General features: G+C 49.6%; 1 protein-coding gene across 1 annotated transcript in view; it reads right to left on the bottom strand.

Moving 5' to 3' along the window:
• Positions 1 to 3,753: 3,753 nt before the first annotated feature.
• The window catches only part of LOC133074648 (tyrosine-protein kinase ZAP-70), a 71,989-nt gene continuing 52,901 nt past the window's right edge, over positions 3,754 to 22,841 (bottom strand). The window contains exons 7-16 of the mRNA XM_061168577.1: positions 10,633 to 10,771; positions 10,452 to 10,533; positions 10,327 to 10,373; positions 10,038 to 10,089; positions 8,761 to 8,953; positions 8,035 to 8,241; positions 5,958 to 6,150; positions 5,726 to 5,866; positions 5,514 to 5,626; positions 3,754 to 4,213 (exon numbers count right to left, since the gene is read on the bottom strand). Of these exons, the coding sequence (XP_061024560.1) occupies positions 4,090 to 4,213; positions 5,514 to 5,626; positions 5,726 to 5,866; positions 5,958 to 6,150; positions 8,035 to 8,241; positions 8,761 to 8,953; positions 10,038 to 10,089; positions 10,327 to 10,373; positions 10,452 to 10,533; positions 10,633 to 10,771 (1,291 nt within the window). The 3' untranslated portion in view covers positions 3,754 to 4,089. The remainder of the gene's footprint in view (positions 4,214 to 5,513; positions 5,627 to 5,725; positions 5,867 to 5,957; positions 6,151 to 8,034; positions 8,242 to 8,760; positions 8,954 to 10,037; positions 10,090 to 10,326; positions 10,374 to 10,451; positions 10,534 to 10,632; positions 10,772 to 22,841) is intronic.

The following is a 22,841-nucleotide window of genomic DNA, read 5'->3' as shown; positions in this document are numbered from 1 at the left end:
AACCACTGACCTCCCAACAGCCCAGCTCAGGAACAACACATGGCACCAGGGCATGGAACACCCCACACAGGGCCAGCAGCCAGAGCCTTGGAGCAGCGCAGCTACCCCAGATCTTTACAACAACTGCTTACCCACGACAGTCAGACCCCCACGGCAAAGCCGGACTCCCCGGTAACAAGCCTCGCCCACCTCTACCGCCAAGCCCAAGAACACCTACCCCTAGAGCCGCACAGTGGCTGGACACTCCCTGGCCCCCGAAGTGCTGTCTTCTGAGTCCCCGAGCGCACCCCCTGCCCAGCCAATGGTAATATAAGGACCAAAGATAACAGAGCCTTTGCGGAGGTGCACGTGGCCTAGGATTGGCACTCCATTAGCATCAAGAAGGCCGTGGCTGCTGAACAATAGCCACCACCAGCAGCTGCAGCATGTAGGCAGCCGGGCCATGGGTCAGAGGACTGGCGGCGGGGCGGGGGGGACGGTGACACCCACAGAAGAAACAAAGAAACAGGAAGGAGGTCAGAGCCCGGTGATGAGAAAGGGCAAGAAGGGAAGAGGTGGCCCACGGGGAGTAGGTGGCCATGAGGACCAGATGGTTGTGAGAAAGACCCTTCCGAAATGGAGCTCAGCACTGGGGGCTGATGCTCCACAGGGCAGCTGTGCTGGGCACCTGGCCCTGGCCTGTCCCTTGCCCCTTCCCTGGGCAGCAGCCTCCTTCTCCCTCTCGGGGCACTGGTGTCAGAAGCAGCAGAGCCCAGGGAGGAGGAGAGGGGAGGGACCCTCAGGGTTGAGAAGCCCAAGGACGGGGTCAAAAGGGGCAACAGAGACAACAGTGGATAGAGAGATGGGGGCAGAGACAAGGAGACAGAGAGAGACACAGAAGGAGGCAGAGGGGAGAAGGCTCTTTCTTCTTAAGGGACTTAAGACTATCACAGAGAAATAGAGATGGGGCAGAGAGAGAGACAGAGTGGGGAGGACAGAGCCGGGAAGAGAGGCTGAAACGGGCGGGGGGAAGTAATGCTGGACGCCACCCCAAGGACCCCCGCAGCCCCCTGAAGGCTAGTGGGCTCAGCCAGGTCCCTACCTGCACACAAGGCTTCCCTCCCGGCTGTGTCGCAGTGAGTCCCGTGAGCCTCATGCGGCCTCCAAGCTCCTCAGTGTGGGAGGCAGTCACCGGCACTTCCATAAAGGTGACACCCAGGACCCACCTGCAGCTCGTAGCTTCCCAGCCGGAACTGACCCCCCGACACACACACCTGGTGTCTTCCCAGGGACCAGAGGCTGGCTCAGGGGGTCAGCAGAGTGCAAACAGCCCCACCAGGGAGGGCACGGAGAGCAGAAGACCCTCTGGTCCAGCCACTGGGGACCCATCAAGGAGGCTTGGCCAAAGCCAGAGCCCCCTACCCCTGGAGGGCAGGAGGAAGGGGAGGCCTTTCTCTCTTTACATCCCAGGACACTCCCCTGCAGGTTTTCTAACTCCTTGACCTGGATTTACTTTCTCTTTCTGGCCAAACCACCCAAAGAAACTGAGGCACAGAGAGATTAAGAAACTTCCCCCAGTAACTTACTCATACTTTAAGGATAAGTTTTCCTTGTGGACATTAGTAAAATGGGATGAAAATAATTCCAGGCAGAGGGAACAGTAGATGCAAAAGCCCAGAGGTGAGAGTCAGCATGAATATGTTTGGGGAGCCCTGGAAGAGGATGGAGGGAATTGGTCAGAGCTGCTAGTAGAAAAGACCCTTCAAGCGCTTCTGGAGTGAACGGATTACAGGGGACGGGACTAGGGGCCTGTGAGACCAGGGAAGAGCCTGGGGTCCTGCTTCAGGCGGAAGATGGCCAAAGTGGGGCAGGAGGCGAGAGCCGGGTTTGAGCAGCTGAGCGATCTTGGCTTGGGGAACACCGCCACCTGGTGGTATTGATGTGGAACTGCACCCTCTTTCATTGGTTCATTCAACAGTCATTTATTGCGTGCACATAGCGTTCTCAATGTATTTGACCCCAGAACGGATCACTTTTAACACCTCCTCCCCATAAAATAATGTTATCTTCAGCAATAATCATAACATGAAACAAATAATAATGATGACCACAAAAGAAACGCAGGTAGCGAAAATGTATTTCCATTCTGACATATTACTTTATGTAACAACATAAATAATTATCCAGTAACTAACACGTGGATTTAATAAAACTGAAATATCTGCAAACAGTACAATTTCGGAAGCCACGAAATTGTACCATTGATGTAATTTTTCTTGATTTGTTCATTAGTTTTAAAACAATTAGTTAAAAAACAATTTTTGCATTTTAATGGTGCTATTCAAAGTCAGTAATACAGTTAGCTTATGAACTAATATGTGCATTTACCAACTAAAAATATATCACATGGCTTGCAAACTTCACTGTTTTACATTTTAAACACAAAATCTTCAAGTGGCCGCAGAGAATGACAAAATGGAAGGAATTGAGTTTGTGTCTTAATCTTTACAATTGCTGTGCTCTGCTCGTCTGTTTCGAATCTAAATGCAGGAAGATATTGTCTGGCAGGGCTTGGAGACCCTCAAACAATTCCAAACCATTACAGATTTAGTCTCCAAACAAACACATAGCTGAGAGTCTTCGTGTGTCTGGAGTTGACTCTGTAACTGGGGGCTCTCCGAACTACTTTCCAGGTAGAATACAAAGTTCATTAAAGAATACACTAACATGAAGCTTACACATGAATTACTAAAACTCCGTAAGCGGTAAAATCAGAGCAAGGTCCGTACCTAAATTAATAACCCCAATGTCAATTTCCTGGTTTCGACAACGCACTCACATCACCAAGGTTCTGGGGTCTCCTCTCGGGCCTCACCAGCCTGGGCCTCAAGCCCCAGCCCCACACCCCACCCCGCAGTGCCACAAAACAGCCCCAGGCTTTCTAGAGCTCCACAAACAAAAAGAAAGAAAATCTACCTTCTCAGAAGCCGCAGAAAATCTTGCCTCTCCCTGGCGCTGAGTGGGTTGCATGGCCGCCCTGGAGCCCGTGGCTCTTCGGGGCCAGGCCAAGAGGAGAAGGCGTTGCAGGGCACGGGGGCCAACTGCAGCCGAGCAAGGGGGAGCAAGTCCGGAAAAGAAATGCAGGGGCCTGGCTCCACTTCACCCGACCTGTCGGGTTCTGTGCTCCAACACCCCAGCTCTTCATGTGGGGACACTGAGGCAGCGCTCGCTTGGAGCCGGGTCTTCTCCTGAGCGGGACTGAGCTGGCCCTCGGGGCATCAGGTGATAAGGATTCCCAGCTGTGACTGTCTGGGCCCAGGGAGGAAGGGGAGGCAGCTGAGAAGGGGAAGAATGATAGAATCACCTGAAGAGACCTCAAAATGCATGGGCTGGGGCGGGATCAGCGTGTGTTAAACTCTCTCCAGGTGATGCTAACACGCCGCGGACATGGGCAGCACCTGTCTCACGCCGTCCGTGAGGCTCGGGGAGCTGAGTGGCCAGCAGGCACGCGGCCCCTAAGTCCCCACGCTCACCTGCTGCAGCTCCTCACGCAGGTAAAGATGTCCCCAGGGCACAAGGGCGGGAAAGCCAGCCCCCAGGCCCACACGAGAAAAGCTGTATCAAATATTGGAATGCCCGTGCGTTGCACCATCAGGCACTTCTCATGGACCCCTTCCGATGACCCAGCCCCTTTCCTGGTCCCCCCGCCCTCACCCCAGAAAGATGAGGGATCTCGGACGAGAGAGAAGCTGCGTTTATTCCAATGATTGGGGTCTTGCCACCTGAGGACTCTGGGAGTCCGCCCTGCTGGGCCCAGAGGAAGGAGGGTCCTTGCTGTAAGCAACGCCCCCTCAGCTCAGGGCCTCCCAGTAGATTCCAGCCCAGGACCACCTTGCCTGGGTCTTGGCCTCCTAACCCAGCCAGAGGGGCCAGGTGACCGGGCAGGGAATACTAGACCAGTGTGGGCCGGAGGCCTGAGCTGTCCACCTTATCACAGCCCAGCTGGTGGGGGGAGAGAAACTGAGCTGGGCTCAGCCAGACTGGAGGTCCTGGGAGGGAGCTGAGGACACAGGAGGAAAAGCTGGGGTGTAGGGGTCGGCAGGCTGGAGCTCAGACACACGCAGCCTCGGCCCCCTTTCCGCATGCGGCAGGGTCCTCGGCCTTGCTTGCCAAGCTGTAGTAGTAGGTGCGCATGCGCTGCTCCACGGTCAGGAAGTCTGGACGGTCCTCCCACCTGTGAGGGGTCGGGGAGATCCAGACTGCTGACCATACCCCCAGAACCCAACTTCAGCTGGTGGGTGGACATGCATGGGGCTCAGAAAGCAGTGGGACTGGGGTGGGGGGCGGGTATCGGGTAATGGAGGGGTCTCCTGGGTGTGAGAGGACTGCAATTCCGGGGTTGCCATATCGCCTAGTTGAAGAGCTGACATCCAGGATGGAGGGGAACCATATACTGAGTGTTGACTGGCGAAGACTTAGGGAAGGGAGCTCACTGAGTGTAGGGGTGACAACTGTTGACCACAGGGAGCTGGGATGTTGAATGCTGATGTACTAAGCATGTGTATTTGGCCGGGGTATTTGGGTGCTGGGTGCGGGCTCACACGGATGCAAGTATGCTGCCCGCGAAGGAGAGGAACATTGGCGTACGGAGGATGGGTTCAGCTAGTGGAGAGTCAGGGTATTAATGGTATGTGTGTGGAATATCCATGTATTGCGTTGGGGTGTTAGGTGCTAGCCTCTTTGGGTATTGGGGTGTTGGTGTATTGTTTCTTGATAGAGGTTGAGTTAATACATGGTGGAGAAGGGATGGGCTGATCATTTCTTATTCATTTATCATAAGTAGGGTGTGTATTTATTGGAGTGCTTGGGTGTTTGGGTGTCAGTGTGAAAGGTGTTGGCCAGTGGAATAATGGATGCTGGGGCAGGAAAGGTATCAAATATTGGAATGCCCGTGCATTGCAGGATTAGTGTAGGGTAATAGCTTGTTTGGGTGCATGTTGCCTGTTGTGTGATGGGAAGGGGAGGTATTGATGGTGTTAGGAGTTGTCGTGTTCAAGCACCAGGCCTCAAGCAGACAGAGGTGGGAGGGCATTGAGTATCTGGGTGCTTTGGTGTTGGCCTGAATGGGTAGTTAGGTGTTGAATGTTGGCTGATGGGAAACAGGAATTATATAATGGAGTATTATTCCATGCCCTGAGTATTGGTATCATAGTTTGGGTAACAGTACTGACTTGTCTGAGTGTTGCAGGATCATTTGAGTATTGGCTGGTGGGAGACTGAGGTTTTAGATGCTGGAGCAGTGGGTGTCCGCAGGTAGGGTGCTGGGGTGCTGGACCACTGGAGCATTGTAGGGTCAGTCTGTTGGAGAGTTGAGCATAGATGCAGGGGGAATAAAGGTATCGAGGGTTGGAAAGGCCATGAATTGGGTGAGTCTTTGGGTGGGATGAGTTAGTTGGACTATTGGGCACCACGACCTCCTGCCCCAGGCCTGGGTGTCAGTTCAGCCAGGTACCCTCCTGCCGGCTGGCACTCACTTGTAGGTCCAGCAGTCGCTCATGAGTTTGTACATTTCGGGTGGACACTCTGGTGGGCACTCCATCCGCTTGCCCTGCTTGATGAAGGCCATGACCTCGGGGCCCTTCATCTTCTGCTCAAGCGAGAGCCAAGTACACATGTGAGTAACCAGGGCCCCTTCCCCCGGCCCCTCTTCCCACCCAGCTGTCCGCCCGCCTCTGCCCACACTTGCCTTGTAGGGCTTCTGGCCATAGGAGAAGGCTTCCCACATGGTGACCCCGTAGCCCCAGACGTCACTGCGGCTGGAGAACTTGCGGAAGTTGATGCACTCAGGCGCGTACCACTTGAGTGGCCACTTCCCCGCCGAGCGAGCCTGGAGGGTGGGAGATGCTGCCAGGACAGGGCTCGGGGACCCTCCACACCACCGCCTCCTCCACCTGGGCACCCCAGGGCCGGGGGCTCACAGTGTAGTAGCTGTCGTCAGCACCCAGTGCCTTGGAGAGACCAAAGTCGCTGATCTTGGCATAGTGCCGGTTGACCAGAAGGACATTGCGGGCCGCCAGGTCACGGTGCACAAAGTTCTTCTCCTCCAGGTACTTCATCCCCATGGACACCTGGTGCATCAGCTCCGCCACGTTGCTGACGGGGATCTCCTCCCTGGGGTGCAGGGGAAGGCAGGGACAGCTGGGAGGGGACAGCCCAAGACCCCAAGGGGGCAAAGCCCACTTCTCTGACCCAGCTGAGCCTCTGTTCAACAGATGCTTATTGGGCACCTGCTGTGTGCCAGGCATGAGGCGGGGGGACACGGCGTGAGCAAAACAGGCACAAACCTCTGCCCTCATCCAGGCTCAAGGCCTTAAATTTCATCCATATACTGGGATTCCCAGACTTAACACATTTACCTGCATCCTCTGTGTGCCCTCAGGGGGTCTCACGGGCATCCAAAGATAATAAAGACAAAGCCAAGTTCCTGATTGTACAAACACATGCACGCGCGCACACACACACACACACACACTCCTCTTTCTCCATCTTTTCATTTACTCAGAAGCACTGGCCTTGCCCTCAGCTCCTCTTTCTCACACCCAATATCCAATCCGTCAGCAAACCCTGGCAGCCCTGACTTCAAAATCCCTCCAGAATCCCACTACTTCTCTCCACGTCTGCTTCTGCCACCCTGACCCAGCCATCATCATTGCCAGCCTGGACCAGAACAGCCACCTCTGCCCTCACCCGGCACGGTCTGTCCTTCCCACACTGGAGTCAGGTCCTGCCCCTCCTCGGCTCACAGCGTCCAGGGCTCCCACCTCACTCAGGGTAAATGTCCAAGTCCTCCCCACGGCCCACAAGGCCCTGCACCATCTGCCCCATCACCTCCCTGCCCACGTCAGCTCCCCCCTCCCCACGTCAGCTCCCCCCTCCCCTGCACTCACTCTGCTTCAGCCTCGGGGCCCTACTCACAGTTCCTCTACCACACCAGGCACCTCAGGACCTTTGCACCGGCTGTGCCCTGTCTGGACCACTCTTCCCCCAGAGCTGCACGTGGCTGCCTCACCTTCTCACTTCTCACCTCCTACCCTGACACTCTCAACCCCCTTTCCATAGTACTTACCTTCCAACATACTCTATACTTTACGGTATTATAATGATTATTTAAAGCCTCTCTTTCCCAACCAAGATACAGGGCAGAGAACTTTGTCTCTTTGTTCGCTGATAATCCCAAGTGCTGGTAATGGTCCCTGTCACAGAGAAATTGCCCAATAAACACCCGTGGGATAACTGAGTACATGAGCTGGGACCGGTGAAGGCACGCACTCCAGCAAGAGCTCGGGTTCAAGGTCATGTGCCTCTGCGAGTGTGAAATATCGTGTCGTGAGGGTAAGAGTTTGAGGTACGAGGGAACACAAATGAAACTGCAATTTCTTTGGATTAGAGATGGGCCAATTTTTTCTCTATAGGGCCTGAGAGTAACTATTTCAGCCTTTGCAGGACACATATGGTCTCTGCCACATAGTCCTCTTTGTTTTTTTCATAGACCTTTAAAAATGCGAAACCAGGCTATACAAAACAAGCCTGGCTGCAGTTTTCCAACCCTGCTTTAGGTCAAAGACCATCAACCATCGGCAACTTCCCGTGCGTCATGAATTGGCCGAGAGAACAGAGGTGGCAGTTGTGACAGAGCTAATACTTACAAAGCTCCTATAAGCAACGCCAGGCACTGTTCTGAGAACTTTCTATTGATAGACAGCAACTTATTTGACCCTCACAAGAGCCCCTGGACGTAAATACTGTGCATCGCCGTGGTACAAATGAGGAAACGTGAGGCACAGGTGAATTAAGAAACCCAGCTGGGGTCACACCAGTTAGTGGCAGAGCCGAAAGTCAAACCTGGGGTCAGATCTGTCATGGGCGTGAGTGTGGGCAGCAGCTGTAAGTGTGTCTATAAACGCGGGGAAATGAGTGTGGAACACACCCGTGGGTGGACAGGATCATTACCCCCCCGCCCCCAGCCCCAAACACCTGGCCGGCCCAGAGGCTCACTTCTTCCCAAGCAGGAACTTGTGCAGCGGCCCGCTGCCCGCCATCTCCATCACCAGCATGAGGTCCTCGGCCTGGCAGACGCCGATGAGCCGCACGATGTAGGGGTTGTCCAGCTGGTGCATGATCTGCGCCTCCCGCATCATCTCGTCCTTGTCCGCCTTCTCCGTGTTCTGTTTCAACACCTTGATGGCCACGTCGATCTGCTTCCTGCCGTGACGCACGGAGGGACACACGTGAGCTGGCACGGGCCTGACCCGGCGCCCTCATCCCCACCCGACCTGCCTCTCCTCTCCCTGGACTTGTGTAGTAGATGCTGTGGTTTGCCGTCCAGTCCGCCCTGCAGCTCACAGCTCACAGCCAAGCCCCGCCCAGGAACTGGCCCTCGCTCAAAAGAACCGGCTCAAAGTGTCACCCTCCCCAGGGGCAGCCTGTACCAAGTCACCAGCCTGTATCCAACGACCAGCCGATGGAGCGGACAAGGGGGACTCTGCTGCATCTGCAGCTCAGCCCAACTTCTCTCTGCCCCAGACCTGCTCCTCTCACTCCCTCTCGGGTGCTGCCCTGGGCTCCCCCAGGTAACCCCACCTAGCAGGCAATTTCCTGTCCCGGCGTCTGTTTCTCAGGCAACCTGAAGTCACATCCTGGCTCCAACCCCCAAGGCCTTAGGAGGCAACGCCCCCTCTGCCCCTCCCACAGTGGTTCCCCAACCAAGGCTGGGCAGCCTACTTGCGCATGCGGTAGACGCCCTGGCGAACGGAGCCGAAGTTGCCGCAGCCAAGTTCTATGTCAGCCATGAGGAGGTTCTCGCGCTTCAGGAACAGCTTCTTGTTTTTGAGCTCCTCGGGGTCGCTGTAGGGGCTCTCGTACACGCTGGTGTCCATGGGCATCGATCGCGGCTTCTCTGAGGACGCTAGGCATGCTGGGCACACACACAGGCGTGTGCTCCCAAGTCAGGAGCGGGGAGAGGGAGGGGGGCTGAGCAGGGCAGGGCAGCCTCGGTGCCCACCAGGCACGTGTGCCGCAGGCACAGGGAGCACCATCCAGAGCATGCACGGGCACACGGGCACACGTGTGTGTTCATGTGCGTGTGTGCATTTGTGTGCGCTCCTGGTCCCATCTGTGGGTGAGCTGGGAAGCCACGTCCAAGAGGACTCTAATGTGCACATGTAACCATGTGTGCACTGGCTAGAGTGTGCACACACGTGTGCCCCTGTGTGTTCACACATAACACCCAGGTACACTCTCACCCATGTCTCGGTGTGTAATGGGGGTCCAAAGGCATGTCTGCACAAGTAACCAATATAGTGCCAGCTGGAGCGTGCACACCTATGGGTGTGCGTGCACTGACACGTATGCACCCATGTCACGCCTGCCCATGTCTACGTATGCACCACGCAGCCATGTGTACGAGGGCTCCAGATGAGCCTCTCTGTGCACAGGCAACCGTGTATGTTCTCTGCACACACGTGCACAGGCTTACATCCACACATGAAACACACGAGCATCTGCGGCAGGGTGTTTTAGGGACCTGGGCTCTGGAACCTGCCTCCTTGGGTTCAAACCCCAGCTCCACCACTGCCTAGCTGCGGGACATGACAGTTCCTGGCCCTCCTTTCTCTTCTGTAAAATGAGAATGATTACCATGACCGCCTCATGTGGCTTGTCGGGAGGATTCAGCAAAGCTCACACACTCAGTGAGCTTGGAGCACGACTGGCAGGTAGTAGGTGCTTAACAGATGTGTGTCTGTACCCCGGGTGGCCCAGGCACGGCCAGGTCTACTCCCCTGCATGTCAGCATGCCCCCGGGCACAAGCTCACAGGCGGGCATGATGCATGTGCCCACGTGGACACCTGCAGGCACAGTGCATGCACAGGGCAACCAGGCCCACTGCCGCAGGTCAGGCCTGGCACACGTCCCTCCCCTGACACACCCCAGGGCCCAGCCAGGACCCTGCTCTTGGTCTGACACGAACCCCTACACACCTCCATCTCTGCCGACTCACCTGGTTCGGGGGTGTATCCATCTGAGTTGAGCGTGTCGATCCGTCTCTGAGGCTAAAGGTCATGGGGTCAGCAAGGGTCAGCAGGGCCAGAGCTGGGGGCACCCAGCCCCTCTCATGAGACCCACATCCTCTGCGGACTCCCAGAGATGGTGCTGGGGGTACCCTCTTCTGTTTCACGGCAGCCCCACTCTCCCCCCATCTCCTGCCCAGAGCCCCACCCTGGGAACAGGACCCATTGCTCACCCAGCTCCATCCCCAAGGCCCCAAGTCTACGGTGCTGCTGACTCACCTGGGTGAATGTGGATGGGTGGGCGGGGAGTGTGGGAGCAGCGGCCTCTGGGGGAGCAGAAGGGACAGTGAGGGGGTGGGGGCTGAGGTCTCCCGCTCACCCCTGCCCCCCGCTGCCCCGCTCACCTGAGCTGGCGCTGTTGTTGGGACAGGCCTCCTTCAGGCAGTAGATGAGCCCGTCAGCCTTCAGCTTCAGGTACTCCACCAGCTGCAGGGAGGAGCGTCAGGGCCGGGGCTCCCCTCCTCCCCAGGAGCCTGAGCACCCCGCCGCAGCCTCTCCCCACAACAGGGTGTGTGGGCGGCCTACCTGCCAGAGCGTGTCAAACTTGGTCCCCTCGGGAATGCAGTATTTGCCCGCCTTGTCCTGGCTGATGAGGTAGTGGTACACAGTCTTCCCATAGATCAGAGACAGCGCATAGGTGCCCTGCTCCTTCCGGGGTCTCAGCCTGGTGGGGGAAGGAGGGGGTGTCACCCCTACAACCACCTGGGCCCCCTCCCCCGTGGTTCCCTCCTACTAGGCCCCAGTTCCCACACACACACCCTATGGGCTCGCACCCCAGAGCCTCATGGAGAAGTGGCAGGGGCTGTGGGAGCTGAGGTCAGGCCCCACTCAACCTCCAGACCTACTGGTAACATGCCGTGCGTGGGGCTGGTGGAGGGGGCGCCGGGGTGAGCAGAGAGGAGAATGGCCATGTTCACAGTTGTCCAAGGGCAGGCATGTGGCCATCCACAGGGGAATACTGGGCCACCCATGGTGGACATTCAGCCCTGCATGGCCTGATACTCAGCCACCCACAGCTGCACACTTGGCCATTCGGGGGGAACACTTGGCCATACACTGGGGGACACCTGGTCCTCCATGGCTGAATATCAGGCCACCCATGGCTGGACACTTGGCCACAGGTGTGGGGCGGGGAGACACTTGGCGATTCATGGAGGGATATTTTTTCATCTATGGTGGACACAGAGCCACTCACGGGGGACACACAGACTTAAGACCGTTCTCTTGGGGAGACAAAGCTGTTTCTATACATAGAGCAATAAAGGTAAGTGCAAGTCCATGGCTAGATCACAGGGCACCTTTGTACACATCAGAACAAGTCACCTTGCCATCACAAGAGACCCACCAGTTATCATAACAGATGACCTTTAAAAGAATGAAACCCTTGATTGTCCTCTTCTGGAAATTTGCCAAAACAAATAAATCTTCCATGTCTATCAATCAGAATTAAGCCCCTAAAAGATGGTGCCTTCATGCAGTAAGAACCTGTCCAACCACATACACACATGCACACACAAACACACACAGGGACCAATTTAGGGCCACCTGCACCCTCCCATCCCATTGTAAAACTAGTCAGCATCTCCCACAAAATAGTTTTGTCTTGAGTTCCTGGCACAAGTTTCTATTCCAGGGTTAAGTGTAGATTTCTAATGGAGGAGGAAGGGGCAGCTGTTTCTGGAGGTGGTCTCAGGCTCTGTGGACACTGTAGACAACAGACCAATAATCTAGGGGATTGAACTAAGTTACACAAGAGCTGGCTGGGAGCGCACAGCAGGAAATAGCCATGGGATGACCCACAGGTGGGCACCATCAGAGTGTAAACTCTCAGGGCTTGGGCCCTGCCCATGGATATTAATTCACTGGACAAATATTTACTAAGTGTTGACCACATGCCAGGCACTATTCTAAGGGCAGGAGTACAGTGGTGAACAAGACAGACATGAGCCCACCTTGCAACCCTTCCTTAGGCCAAAGAGACAGAGGAATGTCCCTTAAATCTCCATGGCAAAACATGAGTGAGGGATGGAGGGGTGGCTGTGAATATCCCATTCTTTCCCGGACAGCAAGTTCCCCAAAGAACAATGCAGTGAAGGCTGACATAGTGACCAGGGCAGCCTACCTGGAAACGTGGAGATAGGAAACAGGGTGGGGAGCAATGGGGGAGCACCAAAGGCAAGGAAGAGAATCCCACAACAAACTAAGAAATGCAAATGTCCCACAGAAAGGAAGGAGCTTCCATAACTAGACTGGTGGGCTGGCCTGGAGGTGATTGTCTCTAATTACTAGTTCTCTTCTTTTGAGAAGTGAAAATACTTTGTAAGGTCAAAACCTTAAGTTTTGAACTGACAACAAAAACTCAATGCCCAGAGGGCAGACAGAAGCAAGAAGAACTACAATTCTGCAGCCTGTGGAAAGAAAACCACATTGACAGAAAGATAAGGAAAATGAAAAGGCAGAGGACTTTGTACCAGATGAAGGAACAAGATAAAAATCCAAAAAACAACTAAATGAAGTGGAGATAGGCAACCTTCCAGAAAAAAAATTCAGAATAATGATAGTGAAGATGATCCAGAACCTCAGAAAAAGAATGGAGGCAAAGATCGAGAAGATGCAAGAAATGTTTAACAAAGACCTAGAAGAATTAAAGAACAAACAAACAGAGATGAACAATACAATAACTGAAAAGAAAAATACACTAGAAGGAATCAATAGCAGAATAACTGAGGCAGAAGAACGGATAAGTGACCTGGAAGACAGAATGGTGGAATTCACTGCCAAGAAACAGAATAAAGAAAAAAGAATGAAAAGAAATAAAGATAGCCTAAGAGACCTCTGGGACAACATTAAATACAACAACATTTGCATTATAGGGATCCCACAAGGAGAAGAGAGAGAGAAAGGACCAGAGAAAATATTTGAAGAGATTATAGTCGAAAACTTCCCTAACATGGGAAAGGAAATAGCCACCCAAGTCCAGGAAGCACAGAGAGTCCCAGGCAGGATAAACCCAAGGAGAAACATGCCGAGACACATAGCAATCAAACTGACAAAAATTAAAGACAAAGAAAAATTATTGAAAGCAACAAGAGAAAAATGACAAATAACATACAAGGGAACTCCCATAAGGTTAACAGCTGATTTCTCAGCAGAAACTCTACAAGCCAGAAGAGAGTGGCACAATATATTTAAAGTGATGAAAGGCAAGAACCTACAACCAAGATTACTCTACCCAGCAAGGATCTCGTTCAGATTCGACGGAGAAATCAAAAGCTTTACAGACAAGCAAAAGCTAAGAGAATTCAGCACCACTAAACCAGCTCCACAACAAATGCTAAAGGAACTTCTCTAAGTGGGAAACACAAGAGAAGAAAAGGACCTACAAAAACAAACCCATAACAATTAAGAAAATGGTCATAGGAACATACATATCAATAATTACCTTAAACATGAATGGATTAAATGCTCCAACCAAAAGACACAGGCTCGCTGAATGGATACAAAAAACAAGACCCATATATATGCTGTCTACAAGAGACCCACTTCAGACCTAGGGACACATACAGACTGAAAGTGAGGGGATGGAAAAAGATATTCCATGCAAATGGAAATCAAAAGAAAGCTGGAGTACCAATACTCATATCAGATAACATAACTTTTAAAATAAAGAACGTTATAAGAGACAAGGAAGGACACTACATAATGATCAAGGGATCAATCCAGGAAGAAGACATAACAATTATAAATACATATGCACCCAACATAGGAGCACCTCAATACATAAGGCAACTGCTAACAGCTATAAAAGAGGAAATCAACAGTAACACAATAATAGTGGGGGACTTTAACACCTCACTTACACCAATGGACAGATCATCCAGACAGAAAATTAATAAGGAAACACAAGCTAAAATGACACAATAGACCAGATAGATTTAATTGATATTTATAGGACATTCCATCCAAAAACAGCAGATTACACTTTCTTCTCAAGTGCACACAGAACATTCTCCAGGATAGATCACATCTTGGGTCACAAATCAAGCCTCGGTAAATTTAAGAAAATTGAAATCACATCAAGCATCTTTTCTGACCACACGCTATGAGATTAGAAATCAATTACAGGGAAAAAAACGTAAAAAACACAGACACATAGAGGCTAAACAATACGTTACTAAATAACAAAGAGATCACTGAAGAACTCAAAGAGGAAATCAAAAAATACCTAGAGACAAAGGACAATGAAAACACGATGATCCAAAACCTATGGGATGCAGCAAAAGCAATTCTAAGAGGGAAGTTTATAGCAATACAAGCCTACCTCAAGAAACAAGAACAATCTCAAATAAACAATCTAATCTTACACCTAAAGGAACTAGAGAAAGAAGAACAAACAAAACCCAAAGTTAGCAGAAGGAAAGAAATCATAAAGCTCAGAGCAGAAATAAGTGAAATAGAAACAAAGAAAACAATAGCAAAGATCAATAAAACTAAAAGATGGTTCTTTGAGAAGATAAACAAAATTGATAAACCTTTAGCCAGACTCATCAAGAAAAAGAGGGAGAGGACTCAAATCAATAAAATCAGAAACGAAAAAGGAGAAGTTACAACAGACAGAGCAGAAATACAAAGCATCCTAAGAGACTACTACAAGCAACTCTATGCCAATAAAATGGACAACTTGGAAGAAATGGACAAATTCTTAGAAAGGTATAACCTTCCAAGACTGAAGCAGGAAGAAATAGAAAATATGAACAGACCAATAAAGTAATGAAATTCAAACTGTGATTAAAAATCTTCCAACAAACAAAAATCCAAGACCAGATGGCTTCACAGGTGAATTCTATCAAACATTTAGAGAAGAGTTAACCCCTATCCTTCTCAAACTCTTCCAAAAAATTGCAGATGAAGGAACACTCCCAGACTCATTCTATGAGGCCACCATCACCCTGATACCAAAACCAGACAAAGATACTACAAAAAAAGAAAATTAAAGACCGATATCACTGATGAATACAGATGCAAAAATCCTGAACAAAATACTAGCAAACAGAATGCAACAACACATTAGAAGAATCATATACCATGATCAAGTGGGATTTATCCCAGGGATGTATGGATTCTTCAATACACGCAAATCAATCAAACGTGATACACCATACTAACAAATTGAAGAATAAAAACCATATGATCATCTCAATAGATGCAGAAAAAGCTTTTGACAAAATTCAACACCCATTTATGACAAAAACTCTCCAGAAAGTGGGCACAGAGGGAACCTACCTCAACATAATAAAGGCCATATATGACAAACCCACAGCAAACATCATTCTCAATGGTGAAAAACTGAAAGCATTTCCTCTAAGATCAGGAACAAGGCAAGGATGTCCACTCTCATCGCCATTATTCAACATAGTTTTGGAAGTCCTAGCCACAGTAATCAGAGAAGAAAAAGAAATAAAAGGAATACAAATTGGAAAAGAAGAAGTAAAACTGTCACTGTTTGCAGATGACATGATACTATACATAGAGAATCCTAAAGATGCCACCAGGAAACTACTAGAGCCAAACAATGAATTTGGTAAGGTTGCAGGATGCAAAATTAATGCACAGGAATCTCTTGCATTCCTATACACTAACAATGAAAGATCAGAAAGAGAAATTAAGGAAACAATCCCATTCACCATTGCAACAAAAAGAATAAAATACCTAGGAATAAACCTACCTAAGGAGGTAAAAGACCTGTACTCAGAAAACTATAAGACACTGATGAAAGAAATCAAAGATGACACAAACAGACGGAGAGATATACCATGTTCTTGGATTGGAAGAATCAATATTCTGAAAATGACTATACTACCCAAAGCAATCTACAGATTCAATGCAATCCCTATCAAATTACCAGTGGCATTTTTTACAGAACTAGAACAAAAAATCTTAAAATTTGTATGGAGACACAAAAGACCCCGAATAGCCAAAGCAGCCTTGAGGGGAAAAAATGGAGCTGGAGGAATCAGACTCCCTGACTTCCGACTATACCACAAAGCTACAGTAATCAAGACAATATGGTACTGGCACAAAACCAGAAATACAGATCAATGGAACAGGATAGAAAGCCCAAAGATAAACCCATGCACCTATGGTCAACTAATCTATGACAAAGGAGGCAAGGATATACAATGGCAAAAAGACAGTCTCTTCAGTAAGTGGTGCTGGGAAAACTGGACAGCTACATGTACAAGAATGAAATTAGAACACTCCCTAACACCATACACAAAAATAAACTCAAAATGGATTAGAGACCTAAATGTAAGACTGGACACTATAAAACTCTTAGAGGAAAACATAGGAAGAACACTCTTTGACATAAATCACAGCAAGATTTTTTTGATCCACCTCCTCGAGTAACAGAAATAAAAACAAAAATAAACAAATGGGACCTAATGAAACTTAAAAGCTTTTGCAAAGCAAAGGAAACTACAAACAAGACGAAAAGACAACCCTCAGAATGGGAGAAAGTATTTGCAAACGAATCAATAGCAAAGGATTAATCTCCAAAATATATAAACAGCTCATGCAGCTCAATATTAAAAAAACAAACAACCCAATCAAAAAATGGTCAGAAGACCTAAATAGACATTTCTCCAAAGAAGATATACAGATGGCAAAGAAGCACATGAAAAGCTGCTCAACATCACTAATTATTAGAGAAATGCAAATCAAAACTACAATGAGGTAACACCTTACACCAGTTAGAATGGGCATCATCAGAAAAGCTACAAACAACAAATGCTGGAGAGGGTGTGGAGAAAAGGGAACCCTCCTGCACTGTTGGTGGGAATATAAACTGATACAGCCACTATGGAGAACAGTATGGAGGTTCCTTAAAAAACTAAAAATAGAATTACCATATGACCCAGCAATCCCACTACTGGGCATATACCCAGAGAAAACCATAATTCAAAAAGACACATGCACCCCAATGTTCATTGCAGCACTATTTACAATAGCCAGGTCATGGAAGCAACCTAAGTGCCCCTCGACAGACGAATGCATAAAGAAGATGTGGTACATATATACAGTGGAATATGACTCAGCCATAAAAAAGAACGAACTTGGGTCATTTATAGAGACGTGGATGGACCTAGAGACTGTCATACAGAGTGAAGTAAGTCAGAAAGAGAAAAACAAATATCGTATATTAACACATATATGTGGAACCTAGAAAAATGGTACAGATGAACTGGTTTGCAGGGCAGAAATAGAGACACAGATGTAGAGAACAAACGTATGGACACCAAGGGGGGAAAGTGGTGGTGGTTGGGGGGGGGGGGTGGGATGAACTGGGAGATTGGGATTGACATGTATACACTAATATGTATAAAATAGATAACTAATAAGAACCTGCTGTATAAAAAATAAAATAAAATTCAAAAAAACAAAAAATAAAAAAACTCAATGCTCAGCCGCTCACCAGCAAACGTGTGTGGAATATTGAAAAAAAACAGCACAATATTAGACCTTTCTTCCTATCAATAAGTGGAATCTAGTTCTGTATCTCCTGAATCAGGGATTGACCATGTGACTTGCTTTGGTCAATAAGACATTAGCAAACAGGACACAAGGAGAGGCTGGAAAAGCGGTTGACACTGGGGCTTGCCTGCCCTTTCTTGCTTCTCCTGGCAGCCCTGCAACGACCATGGAAATGAGTCCACACTAGCCTGTTGGAGAAGCCATATGAAGGAGAACCAAAGCATCCCAGGCTGCCATCTGCCAGACATGTGAGTGAGGCCATCCCAGACCATCAAGGCCCAGTCAATCCTTCAGCTGACTGTGGCCACACAAGTGAGCTCAAAAGAAACCAGCTGAATAACCACCCAGCTGAACTAAGCCCAAATAGCCACCCCATTGAATCAAGGGTGAATAAATGAATGTTATTTTAAGCTACAACAGTTTAGTGTGGTTTGTTACACAGCAAAGGCTAACTGATACACTGTCTTTGGAAAGAGACATGTGAGTTCACAAAAGAGCAGCCACCAATCCCACGTAGGCAAAGACTACTATACTGGTGTGGTCACCATATATATTTCAATGTCACAAATTCTACTTTATTTACCAAAAAACCACCAGGTGGTAGCAGTTCTTCATCCTTGCAGTTCAAGCCTGAACTTAAACTAGAGGTACAGGCTAAGAAATCAACTTGTATCTCCACTTTTTTTTTTTTTTTTTTTTGGCTATGCCATGAGACTTGCGGGATCTTAATTCCCCAACCAGGGACCAAACCTGTGCCCCCTGCAACGGAAGCATGGAGTCCTAACCACTGGACTGCCAGGGAATTCCCTCCACTTTAAAAATAATATATAGAACCTGATAACAGTGAAAAAAATAAGAGCTACCATTTATTAAGATACTGGTTCTAAATTCTTCACATATTTGTCATTTAATCTTCACAGCATTCTCCACAAGATACCTACCTTGTCCTATTATTATCCACATTTTGCAGAGGAGGAAGCTGAGGCTCAAGAACACTACATCTTTTGCCTAAACTGCACAGTTGATTAGGGGTAGAGCCAGGATGCAAATCCATTTCTGACTCTCCAATTAATTGCTACATGGGACTGACACCCAGCCCAGCCACAGCAAGTTGCTTCTTCTCCGTGTGCCCCAGTTTCCTCACATGTAAAATGAAAAAACAGAACTAACCCAGACTTCAGGGCTCCAAAGATGAGGTTCAGGATCAACCATGATCTCATATAACTGTAGGCATAATCTTTGGGGTAAATATGTTTTGGGGATTGTGAGAAGGGTTCAGCTTCACTAAAATTCCCAAAGGGGTCAGTGATCCATTAAGAAACAATTAACAATATGTTCTTGAAGGCCCTTTCCAGGGTTCAAGTGTCTTTCCAAGTTGAATCAACCAGTCCCACAGATGCTGCAATTATGCAGAAAGGAAGCGAGCTTTGACAGCAAACATCATTAGGTATAATTCCATCCATTCATCAGCAGCTCTGAACAGTGGTCACTGGTAAGCATTCCAGGCCACAGTGGTATGTCTTTCTATCACACCCGCACACTTACCACAGAACTAGACCAGTCCTGGGCTTGTCCCAGGCATCATGATGCATCAGGGATGTTCCTTCACCCCTGCCCCATGAGAGGTTCTGCGCCTACAGCTTTGACCTTCAGCCCCTAACTACCCACATACTGAGAAAGCAGTTATTGACAACAGGAACCACAAGAAAAATCTACTGTGCTTCTGTCAGAAGCATGCCCTGCCTAATTTTCCAGGAGTCTGGTTCATGGTGGTGGCTTCTGGTCTCTTGACATTTCCCTGCATGAGCCACTGTCCCTCATAATGTCACTGCTCCAACTGCTTCTGAACCCCAGCATCAGCCCCAGTCTCTATACTGTACCCAGATCCTAGCTCCCTCAGCCTCAGCCTCCTGTGGCCAATGCTGGTCCTACCCACCTCTGAGACTTCAAGCCACCTCGATATCCAAAGCACCTACAGCCGCTGGCTTGTTCTCCAGAGATTCCTCTTATCCCAACAGACTGGTTAACTCCAAGCCTGTTATAAACTCTGCTGTGTTAATGGAGAAAGTTTGCAAACTTTTCCTTTGGGCAGTGGAATTCTTTACCAAGCAACATCTTCCATAGACACTTAAGATATGAAACACGTCAAAGCTGAGCTGGGGGACTTCCCTGGTGGCGCAGTGATTAAGAATCCTCCTGCCAATGCAGGGGACATGGGTTCGAGCCCTGGTCCAGAAAGATTCCACATGCCGCAGAGCAACTAAGCCCGTGCTCCACAACTACTGAGCCTGCGCTATAGAGCCCGCAAGCCACAACTACTGGAGCCCGCGTGCCACAACTACCAAAGCCCACGCACCTAGAGCCCATGCTCCACAACCAGAGAAGCCATCACAATGAGAAGCCCGTGCACCACAAGGAAGAGTAGCCCCTGCTCGCCACAACTAGAGAAAGCCCGCATGCAGCAATGAAGACCCAACACAGCCAAAAATTAATTAATTAATTTAAAAAAAAAAAAGCTGAGCTGGGATGGGGCTCAGAATACCCCCCTGCTCCACCCTCTACTCACTTCTTCCACCCCCTCCCCCCAGAATCTTTTGATACTGTCGGGGGCCTTAGGGAATCTGGGAGAAAGTTTTAAACCATTGGAATGGTGGAATCATTATCTCTATGAGTATGTGTGTTTGTGTGAGGTAGGAAGGAGAGATGGGGGAAGGGAGGGGTGGGGAGGAAAGAAAAAGAAAGAAAAACCAAGACAAAAGAGAGGCAAAGACTGTGAGGTGATGAAGGCTGAACTGGGGACATGAGATGAAACCAGAGAAGGGAACCTAGATTGTAAAAAGAAAGAAAAATGAAATTACATGTTACAAAGGAGAAAGCAGCTACAAGGAGAAAGAATTGGCTGCACCAACAGGAAAGTTGGAGAACCCCCCTTCGTTGTGTCCAGCTTGGAGAGAGCCCCTGGACACTCAGGTACCTGGGGTAACGTGTGCAAGAGCAAGTGACATGTGAACGTGGGGAGATGTGTGACCAATGGTCGAGAAGGTTTTAGTGAGCATCACGCTTGAGGGGGGGAGCATGCAGCATTTGGATGAAGCAGGTAACAAACATCTGGACAAGTACCAGCCATCACTAGGTACTAGAAGGTGGAGCCCTCTAGAAGGACCAGATGCAGGCTCTGCCTTCAAGTTCATAGTCCAAAAGGAAAGATGCCCCAAATGCCCAAGTTGGAGAGGCCCATCACCCTCATTATGGCCTCCTTGTTCTAATCCTCTGATAGACTGTTTGCAAAACTGGCTGCCTCAATTCCTCTCCCTTGGGTAGTCCCTTCCCCACAGTGACTCTGGTCTGGGCCAAGTGGCTTGCTTTGGCCAAGAGGACATCAGTAACTTTACACAAGTAGAGGCTTGAAAAGTGCTTGTGTATTGTAACTTGCCTTCTCTGACTGTTCTTGGGAACCCTGCAACCACCACCATGTGAACAAGTCCAGGCTAGCCTGCTCGATGATGACAGCACTGCAGCCTACTCATCCCTATCGCCCAGGCGACACTGAGCCAATAGCCAGAGCCATGGTCATCCCAACCTATTCAGTCCCGGCCCAGCTGACCTAAACCAGAAGGACTACTCAGCTGACTCACAGAATCATGAGAAGTAATAAACTATTGTTTTGAGTCAGTAAGTCTTGGGGCAGCTTGTTACACAGCAAAAGCTAACTGATACAAATGCAAAGTTGAGTTTCCCTCTTAGAGAAAACAGACCTATCTTAAGTTGTTCACAAGCCGTCCTTGCAGCTGAGTATTATCTGTAACATGCAATTACAGCCTAAATTTACAGCCTAAATCTGTTAGGCAGGGTGAAAAAAAAATTATTTTATCAGCTGACAGTAGAGTCTTGTAGAGGGACCTGCATCTTGTGGGAGATCTGCAGGTAATCTGGTACACATGCTCAAACCTCACATGGGTGGGGGAAATCAAGGGAAAGGGGTCAGTTCCTCCAAGTGGGATGGCCCCAGGAGAAGAAACAGCACGGCGGGGAGGTGGGTGAGAGCAAGGATTCATCCAGGCAGGATCTCAGGCCAAGAAGCAACCATGAGAAGGGAGACCCTTGAGAATTAACATCTCAAGGGGAGGATGCTAGACTTCCTGAGGTCACAGGAAAGAGACAGGCACCAAGTTTCTCCATATCTCAAGGCCTGAGTGGCCTCAGCTGACATCTGGATAACATCTGCTATACAACGAACCCATGTCCAGACCAGAAAGCAGCAGCCCCGCAGGGGGCTTTAGACAGACTCTTTCATAATAACAAACTCACAAACAGCCACATGGTTCAGCTGTGGCTCATGCTCAGGCAGAGACACGCATATTCATCCACTTAAAATAACACAGTGCATTTTTAGTATATGCCAGATACTATACTATTGCTTTACACATATTAATTCCTGCGATCCCATAAGAGACCCTTGGGTAGGTACTACCATCATCCACAGTGCAGTTAGAGGGAGTTGCTTCAACGCTCTCCCAGGGCTCCTACCTCACTCAGGGTCAAAGCCAAAGTCACCTCCCTGCCTTCTCCCCCTCCCACTCCAGTCCTCACTTACTAAGCTCCAAGCACACTGGCCTCCTTGCTGCTTCTGGAACATGTCAAGAACTTCCTCCTGGTCTGTGTTCTTGCCAGGAACACCTTCTCCCAGAGAGCTCACAGCCCACTTCTCACGGCCTTCGGTTCTTTACGCAGAAGCCACCCGATCGGAGAGGCCTTTTCTGGCCACCTAAGCTCAACTTGGAGCCCCCCTCCCCAGCTCCACATACAGCACTTGCCACCGTCTGACATACTCTCTGTTTTAGCGATTCATCGTTCTTTGTCTACCTGCTCCACAAGGACGGGGATTTGTGTCTGTTCTGTGCACTGCCACGTCCTCAATGCCCGGAACAGTGCACGTGGTAGCTGTTCAACAAATATTTGGTGAACGCAGGAGAGGAAATCCAAGTAGGCAACTCCGATACCTGCCCAGCGTTCCCAGCTGGTAAGTAGCAGACACTGGATTCCAACCCAAGCCGCCCAACTCTGAAGTCCTCACCACTGCTGCCCCTTTCGCATATCACGTCCCTGCGCACACTCAGAAAAGCACTACCCACTCGCACTTGTGAGCGCAGGCACACCCCTCACCGCCCACCTGCACACTGAGGTCTGCCCCAGCCTCACCG

This window comes from Eubalaena glacialis, chromosome 14 (assembly GCF_028564815.1).
Source record: "Eubalaena glacialis isolate mEubGla1 chromosome 14, mEubGla1.1.hap2.+ XY, whole genome shotgun sequence".
NCBI lineage: Eukaryota > Metazoa > Chordata > Mammalia > Artiodactyla > Balaenidae > Eubalaena > Eubalaena glacialis.
The sequence above is the reverse complement of the archived record's forward strand: the minus strand, read 5'-3'. Positions and strand labels throughout refer to the sequence as shown.